This window comes from Nelumbo lutea, chromosome 1, assembly GCF_056320005.1.
Source record: "Nelumbo lutea isolate HS-2025 chromosome 1, American lotus-T2T, whole genome shotgun sequence".
NCBI classification, from domain to species: Eukaryota; Viridiplantae; Streptophyta; class Magnoliopsida; order Proteales; family Nelumbonaceae; genus Nelumbo; species Nelumbo lutea.
In genome coordinates, this window is record NC_142684.1 from 17,159,603 (window position 1) to 17,173,796 (window position 14,194).

Sequence of the window (14,194 nt, forward strand, 5' to 3'; positions counted from 1 at the left end):
AAGTTTTTAATAATCCGATCAGATTTGGATTTTACTGAATCCAATCCAAATCAGACCTGTTTACAGCTTTATTTACCAGTGAGGCATTTGGCAAAATTTTCCATGTGTCTTTTGTGCTTTTCAAAGATCAGAAAAGACCAAAATTTGATTTTGTTTTTGGTTTGGCAATAAAAGATGGAAAACCAGAAAAACCTATTTCCAGAAACTCGTGAAATGCCAAAACGACCAAATATCAAGAGATTTCAAATGAAGATTTGATAATTCTGCATTTTAAAACATCCTTATACTCGATTTTTAATAGCCCGATTGACCAGTATACTAAACAAATGATCTTTGATTTTTAAAGACGAGTTCCAAAAAGCTTGGTCCGTCTTTTGGTCTTTCTTAGCTGTGGAAAGATCCAGTTAAAAAAGGACTTGCCAAAACAGCCCTCAAGTCAATTGCAGAAGACAAATGAACTGCGTAATTGTGCTGATCTCAGAATTTGGTATTTGGTGGGCCGAAATACCAATTCAAAAATGGTGTGGGTATGGGTGCTTACGGTTTATTGGGCTGCAAAATCTATAAAACAAGGAATCTTTGTCAACATCAAATGGCCCACTTATTTGGCAGCAGTTTAGCATATATTCAGTCGGTTGAAGATGCTAACTGCTAAGTAAGCCCATTGAAAATTGTATCTCTCTTTCTCTCTCTCTCTACATGAGCCTCTATGGTGAGTTGGTGACTGGTAACCGATCTAATAGTGGCCCATGAAAACCAGTGACGAGTGACGAGTGACAAGGGAGCCCGGTGCCCTCAACGTTTACGTGGGACTTATTATTTGCCACGTGGCAATTGTATATGAAAAATTGGAGGGAGCTTCTCCAGTTATCAGTTCTCACTTGATATTGATTCAATTCATAAATCAAAACCGGTTGACCAGGGTGCACTACACCGGTGAAGTCAAGTACACGCTATACGATATACGCATACTTATGGAGTAGGGCTGTGGGACCCATGGAGTGGTGGGTGGGTAACCATCCACCACCATTCACCAGCAAAGGACGTGTACAATCTCGGTGAACCCAGGCCCATCATCTTATTGTGGTCCAAGACACACCCAATAGTAGAGCAAGAAGCCTTCCCAACGTTTTCCAGATTTCTGCTGTGCTGTCTCTAGAGTCGTCCACCGGCTCACGACGACCAACCCACCTCACCAAAAGCACGGTCCACATTAATTAGCCGACAGCGAGACAAACGAGGCAGCTCACAGATTCCACCCCCTCCCACTTCAACCTCTCCTTCCCCAAACTACCCTCCCGGACCAACCATTGAAACTCCAAGGTGACGAAAATAAGCCCTACATTACAAGGGCAAGATGGTCATTTGCCATATCGGTAAGTCCCATCGTAGACAGAGACCAACCGGAATTTTCTTCTCTCTTTCCTTGTAGTTGTAGTTGTGTGAATCGTCTCTCCTTTCCGTCTGCCTCAACCACGGAAAAAACAAATCCCAAAATAATAAGGGGTCAGTGAGAGAGAGAGAGAGAGAACAACAACGACGTAAGTGCGTGTAACCGAGCCGAGCCGATTCGATCGGAGCCGAGCAATGACGCAAGCATCCGCGCGAACGTCGCCGCACGCGCGCTTTACCGGCGACCTGACCGTAACCCCACACATGCGGCTCACGCGCCTGTCGACAGCCGGCGCATTGCCGCTACGACTACGTTACATCCTACCGACGCATCTCGTCTCCATCCCTCCCCTTTAACAACAACAACAAAACAAACACCACCTCTTCGGAAGATTCAACTTCAAAGCAGAGACGGCGATGGACGGATCGGAGGCCCCAACGACGACGGCTCAAGCGCGCCCGTCGCACAATCCGTTGCCCTTCCGTGAGGATTGCTGGAGTGAGGAAGCCACCTACACGCTGATCGAAGCCTGGGGCGATCGGTATATCGAGCTCAACCGCGGGAACCTCCGTCAGAAGCATTGGCAGGAGGTCGCTGACGCCGTTAACGCCCGACATGGCGCCATTAAGAAGAATCGTCGCACCGATGTTCAGTGCAAGAACCGGATCGATACCTTGAAGAAGAAGTACAAGATTGAGAAAGCTAGGATTTTGGCTTCGGACGGGACCCTAACCAGTAGCTGGCCTTTCTATTATCGTCTCGATGCCCTGATTGGGTCGACCGTGCCGGCGAAGAAGCCATCGCCTCCACTTGCCCTTCCTTTGCCCTACCGGAAGACACCTCCTTCGCTGCCGCACGCTTCTCCGGTACCGGTCGCCGTCCGGTCGGCGAAGGAGAAGCGGCCGTCTCCTGCGGTCGACGATTCCTTCTTCCGGCGGAACTATTCGGCGGTTGCTGCTGCAGCTGCGGCTGCAGAGAACGACGCGGATTCTGAGTCGTCGAGGTCGAGCACGGAGAGTCGACGTCGAGATGGGGAGGCGGATGGGTTTCGACAGCTGGCTCAGGCTATAACGAGATTTGGGGAGATTTATGAGAGAGTGGAGGGCGCGAAACAGAGGCAGATGATTGAATTGGAGAAGCAGAGGATGCAGTTTGCCAAGGATTTGGAGTTCCAGAGGATGCAGTTGTTTATGGATACACAGGTTCAGCTTGAGAAGATCAAGCGTGCAAAAAGAGCGGCTGCTGCTGGTGAGTGCATTCTCTGATCTTTTGATTTGTTCTCTCTTTCGTTGTATCTTTGGCTTTAATATTCAATTTTAAATGTAACTAACTTTAGATGGATAGTGTGCAAATATCTATTGAACAGAAGCGGTGATGAGTTATCCACTTGATTCATTTTTATTTATATTTGTGGCTTTTAATTTAAAACTCTGTGACAAAAATATATTTTCCTTCAATATATTGCTAGTATGCTAGCGATAATTTGTGCAACCTTGAGGCCTTAGGATTGCTTTTGAAGGGGGGGGGATATTGGTTGTGAGTGTACCATATTTTCTATCATTTATGGTGTGAGTTTTGGTAGAATTATAACAGAATTTGTGTTTCTAGCGTCTGAGGGTTCAGTTGATTGTGGAAACATTTTTTTGGTGGTTTTGTGTCTTAACCATGGGATGAGTGATGGTATTATTATTTGTTTTACTTGGTTGCTTTTTTTTTGTGCCTGGATTTGTGATAAAGTGATCCTATAAATTATCTTCAGTTGTAAAATGACTTTCTTAATTCTACCTTCAACTGTAACACATATATGATCTAGTGTTGTGAAAGACAGAGAGTGAATATTAAGGGCTTGAGGTTCTATATTTTCCAGCAAGTTCTTGATGTTGGACATTGAGTTATTTGTCTCTTCCCGATTTCTTGAAACATTTCATTTCATTGATCATATTGTTGTATCATGAAGTGGACTGAACTCAGTTCTGTATCTCATTTTGTTTGCATTTTGGTCACGGTGGGATTGCAATGATAGGATTGCAGTTAGGCTAAAGAGTTTTACCGTTGGATCACTTACCAAGTGTTTGAATTTGTATCTCAACCTATATGGCAACAATTGAAGCATCACCTACTTCTATAGAGAAACTTCCCTATGAATGATCATATTCTTGTGAAGGCAGTATATGATAAACTCCACTGGTGTATGCTGGAGCAAGGGGAGGTGGGAGGTGGTGCATGTTAAATTGGTCATGTTTCCTAGAAAGGCCTGATCCTTAGACAAGTCCTAAAACTGTTCACTACCTACCAGGGCTTTCCTTCTTTTTCCACGAATGCCCTCATTCGTGGATTTATTGGCATTTCAAATGGACCCATCTTTGGAGTTAATTGACAGACTCGAGAGGTCAGTAAAATTCTTTAGTTGTCTTGTAAATTTGATTGGAGTGAGTAATAGTAGCAAATAGTCTATATTATGTGCAGGAATGGTAGTGCAGTTTTTAGAAAAGACGTAACTTTTACTTATCTTTCTGTTCCTGATGGTGCTTTGTCCTTCTGGGTAGGCACACTTTGTGGCATACACCACATACAGTCACATAAATGGTTAACCACCATGTCTTCTTTACTTTGATCAAAGAAGAGAGATTTGTCTACTACCATTTTCCATTGCCCCTTTTATGGTTGTTTTTCTGACATGTTTGTCTGATATCCTTGGTTGATGCAAGCATGGATCTGGTTCTTGGAGGGTAGCTTTGATGATTGTTGCTAGTGTCTTGTGAATGAAGTTTAGTCTCATTTTTATTCACTGAACGTGGAAAGAATGAAATTATATGATTTTAATATGATATACTTTAAAGTGGTCCAGAAATTGCTAAATGGAGATAAGAGCTGAATGTGGGGGAGAAATATTCTAGGTTTGCAAGGAGAGGTAAGAATTGATGATAAAAGGGTCTTATTTATCGTTAATATGAACTTCAAGCCTTTGTTGTGTTGTAGTTAAGGGTGATCATGCAAGTCTCTATCTATGCTCTGGTAGTTCTGTGCAGTGTTGGTGTGTTACCAGGTAAACTAGAATGTCTATCTGTGCTGATATTTGGCATTTGGCATGACACTTCTTGTAGCATCTTGATGATACTAGCAAGTGCATAGGTTTAAATAGAAATTTGGTTAGGTTTAGGTTAGCAAAGTTGGGTTTTGACGTCAGTTTGGGTCCAGGCTAGGGTCCATATTTAGGGTTGGTATTGGGTTGGCCCTTGACACAATGCATCTAAGGTTATACCTCCTACTTTATTAGAGAGAGTCAAAATGAGTTGATGAAATTTAATAGGAAAGGAGGGATTTAATGGGGGAGGGGAGATGTTACAAACGTTGACTATTGGGTGGGAGGGAGGTGGAGGTGGAGGTGGAGGGGGAGGGAAAGTGAGAGAGTGAGGGAGTTTTAAAAATGATCTTATTGGAGAGAGTAATGATAGATTTTATTAGAAACAGTTAAGACCTAAGAGGGTTTTTATTTGACATATTTTTAATAGTTTAATTTGTAAATAAATAACCACATGTGTGACAAACGAGAGGAGAAGGATGCCTTTGTGAAATTGAGGTGAGACTCTTAGCCTCCCTCTTTTGTCTATATAATATAGATATAGATTCCTAATTTTCTACTTCCCAGATGAAATCAGAAAAGCACCATGCTACTTAGTACCAATGAACCATCTATCACAAGAAAGTAAAGATCCAATTCGCGGACCATATTTTAATTTTCTTACTTATATTCTATTCTTAGATTATTTATGTAGCTAATAGTATTTATCATTGTGCTTTTGTTCCATGTCTTTTGAAGGTTGACCTGCTGAACACCTGAATACTTGGTACATGTGCTAAATACTAAGGTATCACTGATTGTCAGGTTGTGTGAATGGTGCCCTCCAAGATACTGCTCTGTTGTGTCACCTTGGGTTTGAGATCATTGTGTTGGTTGTTTGCTGCTGGGTGTGGTTGCTGAATTGGGGGCCTTTTCTGTAGAGAGATTTTCTCTTGAAGGTTTTGGTAACTTTTTCGGGGGAAGGTGTTTTTACATTTTTTTGTCTTTTCCCCAACATATGTGTGTGCCCTCCTGTATAATTTTTATGTAGTTTTCTTCTTTCTAATTTCTGATTAATAAAAAAATTTATTTATAAATGATTTGAAATAATTGACAAGGGATTTGACATTAATCACAGTTGATAATTCATTGCTAACACATGAATTGATCTGTAGAAGAGGTTTTGATACCGCTTAAACAATTTTCAATAATTTCCTTTTTATAAAATTTGATATTTACTATAAATTATAAAAAAATTTCATATTAGGTTTTCTCTTCAACAAATGAGTAGATTTGTGGTGATGATGTCTCATGGATAAAATTTTGGTAGTGGCTGAAGGGCAAATTTTGGTTAGATACTTGGTGTGTTTACCAACCACTTCCAGTCTCCACTTGAGCTGTTTCATTTGTTATTTATGGCCACCACAAATAAGGATGCATTGGTGCCATGATGTGCGTTCCCATGTGGTGTTCTGGTTTCCAAGTTTCAGGTGCAACATTCATCAATTGGAATTAGAGTTACTAAATGTGTCTTGGATGAAAATATTCAGGAAAACTCACCAAACTCTTCAGAGGCTGGTTCTGTCTAGGGTTATGGGTGATGCAAATGGGGGTCTTTAGAATTATATCACTTAACAAGAAATTGCATGTTCTTATGAGAGTTAATTAACCAGTAGATCAAATTTGGGGTTCCCATGTTCTGTCAAGGGTAGCATGTATGATTCGGTTACTCTCATTTGGAAATGTCTCACAAAGGACCAAGACCAACTAACTAGAAGAAGAATGCTACTATCTGATGTTTCTTGTAGCCTGTGGACACAACCAACTGCCTCTTTATTCACCGTGAGTTCATCCAGGTGTCATGGACCAATTTCCTAAATATTTTTGGAGTCTTCTTTGCTTTCCTTTGCATCAATTATAGGATTGAATTAGAGGGGCAAGACTCTTTGGGATTTGGGAGTTTACTTTTCTGTGATATTTTGGACTATATGGAAGGAAAGGAATGTTTATATTTTTGAGAATCTAAACATACAACAAGAGACAGTGATTGGAACAACTTATACCCATCAGTAAGCAAGGAATTCAAGGGTTTTTTTTTTTTTTTTCATGACTCGTTATATATGACAAATAGACAGTTACTTTTTTGTTATTGATAAAAAAATACAGTTTCTTGTTTGGCTTTTTTGGCACCTTGGGGCCAGGTGTATAACTCCTCTTGAATAAGGTTCACACTTTTTCACGGTACTCTTTGGTACTAAAAAAGAAGGAAAAAATGTGCAGATTTACTGTCAGGTAGATAAGTTAGAGTTTGTTGATAGTAGAGATTTGAATGATGCAGTTGCACGTGTCACATAAAATTCTGAGTCTTCACCTTATTACTACCACTTCCAGGCCTATTATGGTAAAAGGAATTTTATATATGTTAATGAATCTAGGTTCTATTGGCCTTGTGTCAAAGATTTAGTAGTATTTAAAATTGAGATAATTGATTAGATGAAAGAGTCTGAAGATGGAGCCATGATGGTCTGTTTTTGGTACCCTTGTATGGAAATTGGGAGGAGGGGGCATTAGAATTTTAATGGTCTAGGTCTGGTATTTAACTTCTCATCTATATATTATAGGGAAAATCAGGGCCTATTTTGAGTGGTTCCTCCAATGATTACTTCCCTGGCTGTCTAGGAGTTCAACAGGGTGGTCCTTCACTCCTCTTTACCTTGGTAGCATGGTTCTTAGTAGATTAATTGTGAGAGCAGATAATGTAGGTTTCGTTAGGGGTTTGCACTTTAGATAATCTCCTACTATTCTGTGAAGACCAAAGTTGTGAAGCTTTGAGAAATTTGCACATGTTAAATGGTTTGAACATTGCCCAATCTCAAAATCAACCTGGAGAGAGTGTGCATTTCAGGGGTTTACTTAGAGAAGTCTAGAATAGTGATGTATTCTAGGATCCTAGGTTGCTTTGCTGCCAATTGGCTTGTCAAGTGGGTACTTCATGGAGGAAATCCATGTTTGTGGCCTTTTAGAGCTCAATAATGGATACTCTCCAAAAAACTATCGGTTTGGAAAATACTACATATCTCTTTGCGAGGTAGGAATACCCTCATTAAATTCACTTTCACCAATCTTCCACATTATTTTTTCTCAATATTTGGGGCTTTTGGTAGGAATGCCCCCATTAAATTCACTCATTCTTGTGTTGCCACTCTCCAGTACTTTAATGCATCGTCTAAATGACCATATGTTGGTGAAAAGGAAGAAATTAGCACGTGTTTCATGTACCATAGGTGGAGGAGATTTTTTTTTTTTTTCTGTTGCAAAGTGGTAGGGTTTAATCATTTATCAATCCTCTCTACTTGATGTGATGACTGGTCAATAAAAAACAGATGTCTTCTAAATTTAAGATATTGATGCAATCGCATAAATGATTTGACATACAATTGTGCAAGAAATGAATGGTATCAAACATTTAGTTTGGTCTTTGTTTTCCAAACAATGAAAAAGTTTCCAAAGAAAGTGAGCAACTTTGATTATTTGATGTGCCCTTTGTTTGTGGCAACTCTGTACCTTCACAACACTGATTGGAAGAAAACTTGAAAGGACTCCTCCACTGCCTTCTTTATTATATGCCTTTTTTTCTATCTTATATACAATTATCCAATCATGTTCCTTGACAAATATTTAAAGTAACAACATGAATATAACCGAGTGCAGATATATTCTATTTTATTTCAAAAAACTAGAGATACAAACAAACAAATAAAGTTTTAAAATGACTTGTGGTGATTGGTTGACTAGGTCAACTAGTTGTTATTTGACTAGTCGACCTAGTCGATGCTTAGTTGTCCTAGTCGATTGCATCATGAGTATTGGTCAACTAATTAGTGATGCAGTCAGTCTGGCTGGCCCTGAACTGACTAATCAGTCAACTAGTTGATGACTAGTCTACATTTTGATAACACTGGTTTCTTGCTGGTGTATGTGGCTTAAGAATAGTGTTATAAAATTCCAATATAATCTGAAGATTGTGTCTTATATTGCTAGGTGTACAATGCTCAAGTTCTTATTTTGTTTCTGAAAGTGCTTAGCAGTTTTTGTTTCAACAACTCTGTGGTTGTGGTGCATTTGTTACCTGAGAACCTGTGATGATGTTCTGAATCAAGGATTGTTTGGATTGCATTGGAAGCTGGTGGAGTTAAATTGAATCTTAAACAGCTGTTCTTACTGTAAGTTTGTAACTTCTGGTCAACTTACAAAACTGTTGACAATTTAATGGCAAGGGGAATGGTGTTTCCTTGTTGGTGAATAGATGCTGCCTATGTGAGAATGGTTGGGAACCAGTCAACCACTTTCTGCTCCATTGCCTCTTCTCATACTGAATATGGACTCATTTTGTAAAGTCTTTTGGGAAGAGTTGGGTTCTACTGAGTAGCATCTGCTCTCTGTTCTCTGCTTGGTGGTGTAGTCTGAGTATGAGGGGTAGGATGCTTTGGCTGGCCTCTCCCCTTACGGTTTGCTGGTTGCTGTGGGGGGAGAGGAACAATTGCATTTTTACAGGCAAAGGCTTGCAGGTGGTGGCTGTGAATGTGATAAGCAAAGCATAGAGGTTTTTAGCTAAGTGGAGTGCTCTGAAAAGGAGTTCAGGGGTACCTCATTCCAGCAATTATGTAACCACTGGAATTAAATATTGCTCATGATCTAGGCTGAATCTCTCTCTTTTTTTTTTTTTTTTGGTAAATGCTGTGTATATCATACACTGGAGCCCCCTTATCTCATGGGGGCCTTTTTTAATAATTTTGCGGGTTTTCCACCCTTTAAGTAAAGCAAATCCATACTTACCTTTCAAAAAAGAAAACTTCTGATTAATATTCAATAAATTTTTGAGAGTTTATACAGGTTATAAAAGTTTATTGAAATATCATTTGTTACCTGATGGGTGAAAGGAATTCCAAGAATTCAAGGCCCTGGCCCCTGTTGAAAAGCTTTTTGGAGCCCAGAATGCATTAACATTCTAATTTAATACCAGAAAGCAAGAGCCTTGTTTCCAATCCTTCCATATACTAAGAATTCCAAATGGGGCTTGTACCTATGCCATAGTTGTCAAGGTGATGCCTAGGCAACAAGGCGCCCTTTGAGGCTCGCCTCACCTAATCGCCAAACAGTTTTGTACTATGTATTATGAAATACTTTTTTATTCTTTATTTTTTGACATCATAATTATAAAACAGGCACTATTAAACTAAAATATTTATTTTCTGTGTTTATATTCTAAATTCCTTTTATTATTTTCTTATTTGTTAGGGTTTAATCAATATAAACATCGCTAAATGCTGTATTGAACCCCCAAAGACTTTAAAACCTGAACCAATAAGGAAGAACTTAAAGTTTTGTCTAATCAACACATTTTCTACTACTACTACTACTACTACTACTACTACTACTACTACTACTACAAAAACAAAAACAAAAAAAAGAAAATCAGAGGAGAGGGAGTTCCTTGTGAGCACTGAGTACTGATTGGCCCAGTACTGTCATTTTGACGAAATGGACCATATAGGGTTTGCAGTCTATTCTAAAAGCTGCATCCATTGTGAGTATCATAATATCAATAGTATGTATATCAGAAGTTCAAAACTTAGTTGTCCACTAGTATGTATATCAAGAAGTTCAATTCCATTTCCTTTGTGGTGCAAAACACTTAGTTGCCTAGTCTCTGTGTTTGATTTGTCAATGATCACATTTCTTAAATGCCAGGCATGTGAGAGTGATCATGAATTACTAGAACCTAGAATTGGAAGTTGACCTTGTGAATTTTGACAAGCGGTGGACACCTATCTAACAGTACTGCTTTTACTAGTTAGTACGTTTATGTAGTTGAAATTTACATTATTGTTATTTGTTATTTTGTGTTTGAAAGTTTCTTTTTGTTCCATTTAATAAGATGGTTGAAAGATGCTTGACCCTCCTTTGTCTTTATTTCGCCCAAAGGATGGTTGAAAGATTCCTGACCATTTGATCACTGTTATCCTTTCTTTCTTTCATGTTATACACTTTTTTTTTGGTCTCTGACTGTCTCTATTTCTGTAGTTTCAGTCTTATTACTTCTTTTTGGGTGTACATTCTTGTCTTGTCTTAATTTTATGTTTAGTATATATTAGTTGACTAGCTTTGTAAATTCAATTTGCAATGGAAATTATGGCCTTGGAGTGAAATGGAGTAAGAGGACTCGTTCTGTTTGCCCTACTTAGATGAAATAGCTCAAATAAAGGTGGTTATGATGATATATAACAACATATTCCTAATTCACCACATTTACTTTACCTACAAAGTATACTTGCTAATTGTTTATATGATGCCTTAGAGCAAGATGCCAATAGACCTAGGTATTATTTTGTTGTCGGAAACAAATACGTGCATTTTGTAGTAGGTTTTTCCATACAAATGCTGGTGGTAGCTGTTTTGTATTGATTCTAGTTCTAATTAACAGGCAAATGACTGAATTAGGCTGTTTTGTAGTCTTATGATTTGTTTGACCGATTGGTGCTACCTGCAGTTGTCACTTTGGCATGGGGGTCAAGTGTTCACAGCTGTTTTGTTGCATTGCAAAACTTGGGTTACTACTTACTAGTAGAGCAATGGACTAGAGATTATTTTTGCTTATGTATTGATTTTAGCTCTAATTAACGGGCAAATTACGGAATTTAGCCGTTTCGTGCTTCTCATCATAGATGAAAGCTGATAGATGATTGCTTACTCAAATTGTCACTGAGAAAGCTGATAGATGACAGAATGTTTTGTGTTGTTTACATTAAGACCTGCTTACTCAAATTATCACTGAGAAAGCTGATAGATAACAAAATGTTTAGATATTGCATCTGGTAAATGACATGAAATCTTATGGGTGTCTGTTTCGTGGTTGGGGATTACGATGATGTTCTGTCTTTCTTATGTTTGACCAAGTCCTCAAATGATTTAACCATGTATAACCATGTCTGAGAAGTAATTATCTGTATTTTTTATTTAATTACATGAAATGAAATCTTTCATTAGTGCTAATTTGTTCATATTATTGTCCATGTATTTCAGACGGTAATTTATAGCTAGCCGTGTGGGAGAGAAAGCTTGGCAAGAGGAGGCCATTCTTGGGAGATGCGCTGTTTGGTTTACAGAATCTGGAGATGAGATTTGCCCCTGGAGAACATATTACTCCACCTATATTTGGGACTTGGGATTAAAAGAATGTCCTGGTGGAGAGTGGAAGCCTGGCACTGAAGCTTTGGTGATGTTGTATAGTGCCAGTAGAACCTGCTTTCTTGTGAATTCTGCTTATTTTAGTTTGGGACGCTTCAGAAGATTATGGGCAGATAGGTTTTAACAATTTTTATTATACTATATATATATATTCCTTTGTCCTCCCTTCTCCTTCGTTGTTCAGCCAACACTGGGCAGTTCTATCTGCTTTTCTTTCTTGGTAATTTAGTTTGTTTAGAACTTAAAATTGTACCTGCTCCAATGTACTCTACCTATTTGCTTGTCTTCATCTCTTTTCCTCTGGTGATCGATCAGCTGTCATCCCGCAGTCCGCAGAAGAAAATATTGGTGTCTCACAAATTCATCCAAAGAAAAGAAAAAAGAAAAAAAGAAAAAGAAACCTTTCCGAATACTTGCAGCCCTCTTAATGTGCTTTCTATTTCTGATTAAAATGAAATAGATGATGTACTAGCTTTCCAAATTTGGGGACTTTCTTGTTCACATCCTTGATGCATCTGATGATCTAATTTGTTCCAACTGTGGATGCATTAATAAAACTGAAGGAAACTGGGATGCGAAGCCTAGATCCCCAATTCCCTTGACCAAGCAACCAAGGAGATTACTAGTCTTTTTCCTCACTTCTGGATTCACGAAGCCGTCTCCTCAATACTAGGCGACTGTAATAAAAGTGTTGTGTTGCCACGAATTCCCGAGGTTTTGGTGACATCTTCATCATGTCAACTAGTCGCTAGTGTGGAGTCTGAATATGCTCACCTGAATACAAATATGTACAGTCCAAATGTACACAAAATAATACAAAATACAATATTTGCCTGGGTCTGTCTAAGCCTATCCCAAGGAAATGGCCGTTAATGTTTGGCAAATTAAAATGATTTGACATCACTGACTCAAACTTAATTAATTCTTGAACGGACAATCGAGGACCCTGGATGTCTTGTAAATAACAAGTGAAGACAGTAACGAGTTTCTGAATCCATACTGGAACTTTGTACTTCTTCCCGATTTAGTCCATTGTGGACAAGAGCAAAAACAGTAACCAAACAGCAAGTGCTTTTCCAGAAAGTAGAAAGTAACAGAAAGTGTAAAATGATGCATGGGCCATGACTTCCATCCTTTGGATTCCCATAGTATAGAGCTAGCCAACCTTTTCTTTCAATCCGGCGCCTGTTCCTCCTTTTATACCCTCTTTAGCAAATCAACTTTTTAAGGAATGTAAAGCCTATTGCCTCCAAAAAGCTAACAACTCCCCCACATTGATTAGTAGCCATTTAGTATGGGAAACAACTCTTGTAGGTGGAATGGTTGAAAGGTGGCCTGGGTTTCCTCATCTGTCTGACCGAATCAAAACTGGTGAAGAAGGGAAGCAACATGAGAGTGGCAATGGTTTGGCGTATCCGGAATCCAGTTGTACATGAACATGGTCATGCACTATGAATATTATTTGAATCATAGATTAGTGCACACATCAAACTCCAATGGTTGAGACCATAGAGCTTACTACTGTTGTACTTTGAAAAAAGAATGAGACCAATTGAGCATTCATCATGCTGCATATTGGAATTCATATTGACGTTAACCTCCTTTCAATCCCAAGTTTTGAGTATCAGACTGCCTGAAAAAAGCAACTCACTCAACTAAGGGTTTGCTGAACCTTGCCTGGGATGACAAAATGAATTATTGCTGGCAATGGACAAGTGGTGTCAAATCTGTAATATTATATATCCATGTCCGACCTTGGAGGTGGACTGGGTCCACCCACGCCAAACTCGAAAAAACTGAGGTGGGTCAGTGCCAATAGGCTCGACCTTGGAGGTGGATGATCCCATGTATACGAAATACTGGCGTGTTCATTCATGATAGGCTGCTCAACCCGTTGTGCATGATTTTATCTCCAGCCCATCTGGTCCCATAAAGACCTAACCCAATAGGGGTGGTCTGATGTAGCTTACCCAATTAACTGTCAATGTTAATCTATATTCCAGCCCAAATCTCTTTCCTTTAAGCTACTTAAAAATATGAATTAACTGGGACGTCATGTAGTTATTTTATGGGGGTGGTTGTTGGTTTGGCTGGGAGTATTTGAGTTCTTCTGAGGGTTCTGTGTTCTATCAGACTTTAGGCCTGGGCTTTTTGGGCTTTCATTGTTATCGGGGTTTGTTTTGTATATCCCTCCCTATGCTTTTTGTTTAATTAATTTCTTTTTTATTTACCTTAAAAATGATTTAACTCGGCATTTACAAAAGGCAAAATAAAATACAAAACTTTAGAATCTTAACAGTTCTTTTCTTCCTTAAAAAAAGAACCTAGACATTTCAAAAGAAAAAGGTATACAACCTGCTTTTAGTGTATATGTATCTATACATTGATTTATAATAAATAATTTTTTATGTTATTTTATCTTGGATATATAGTTGAAACCTCTTAAAACCATTTGGGGATTTATTCAGAATTCATTCAAGCCTACTTGATGC

General features: G+C 38.8%; 1 protein-coding gene across 1 annotated transcript; it reads left to right on the forward strand.

Moving 5' to 3' along the window:
* The first annotated feature begins 663 nt into the window (after nucleotides 1-663).
* LOC148873736 (trihelix transcription factor ENAP1-like) lies at nucleotides 664-11,991 on the forward strand. The gene is made up of 2 exons (XM_088963843.1): nucleotides 664-2,641; nucleotides 11,538-11,991. Exons 1-2 carry the CDS (start codon nucleotides 1,810-1,812, stop codon nucleotides 11,549-11,551), a joined length of 846 nt encoding a protein of 281 aa, XP_088819969.1. The 5' UTR covers nucleotides 664-1,809; the 3' UTR covers nucleotides 11,552-11,991.
* The last annotated feature ends 2,203 nt before the right edge of the window (nucleotides 11,992-14,194 follow it).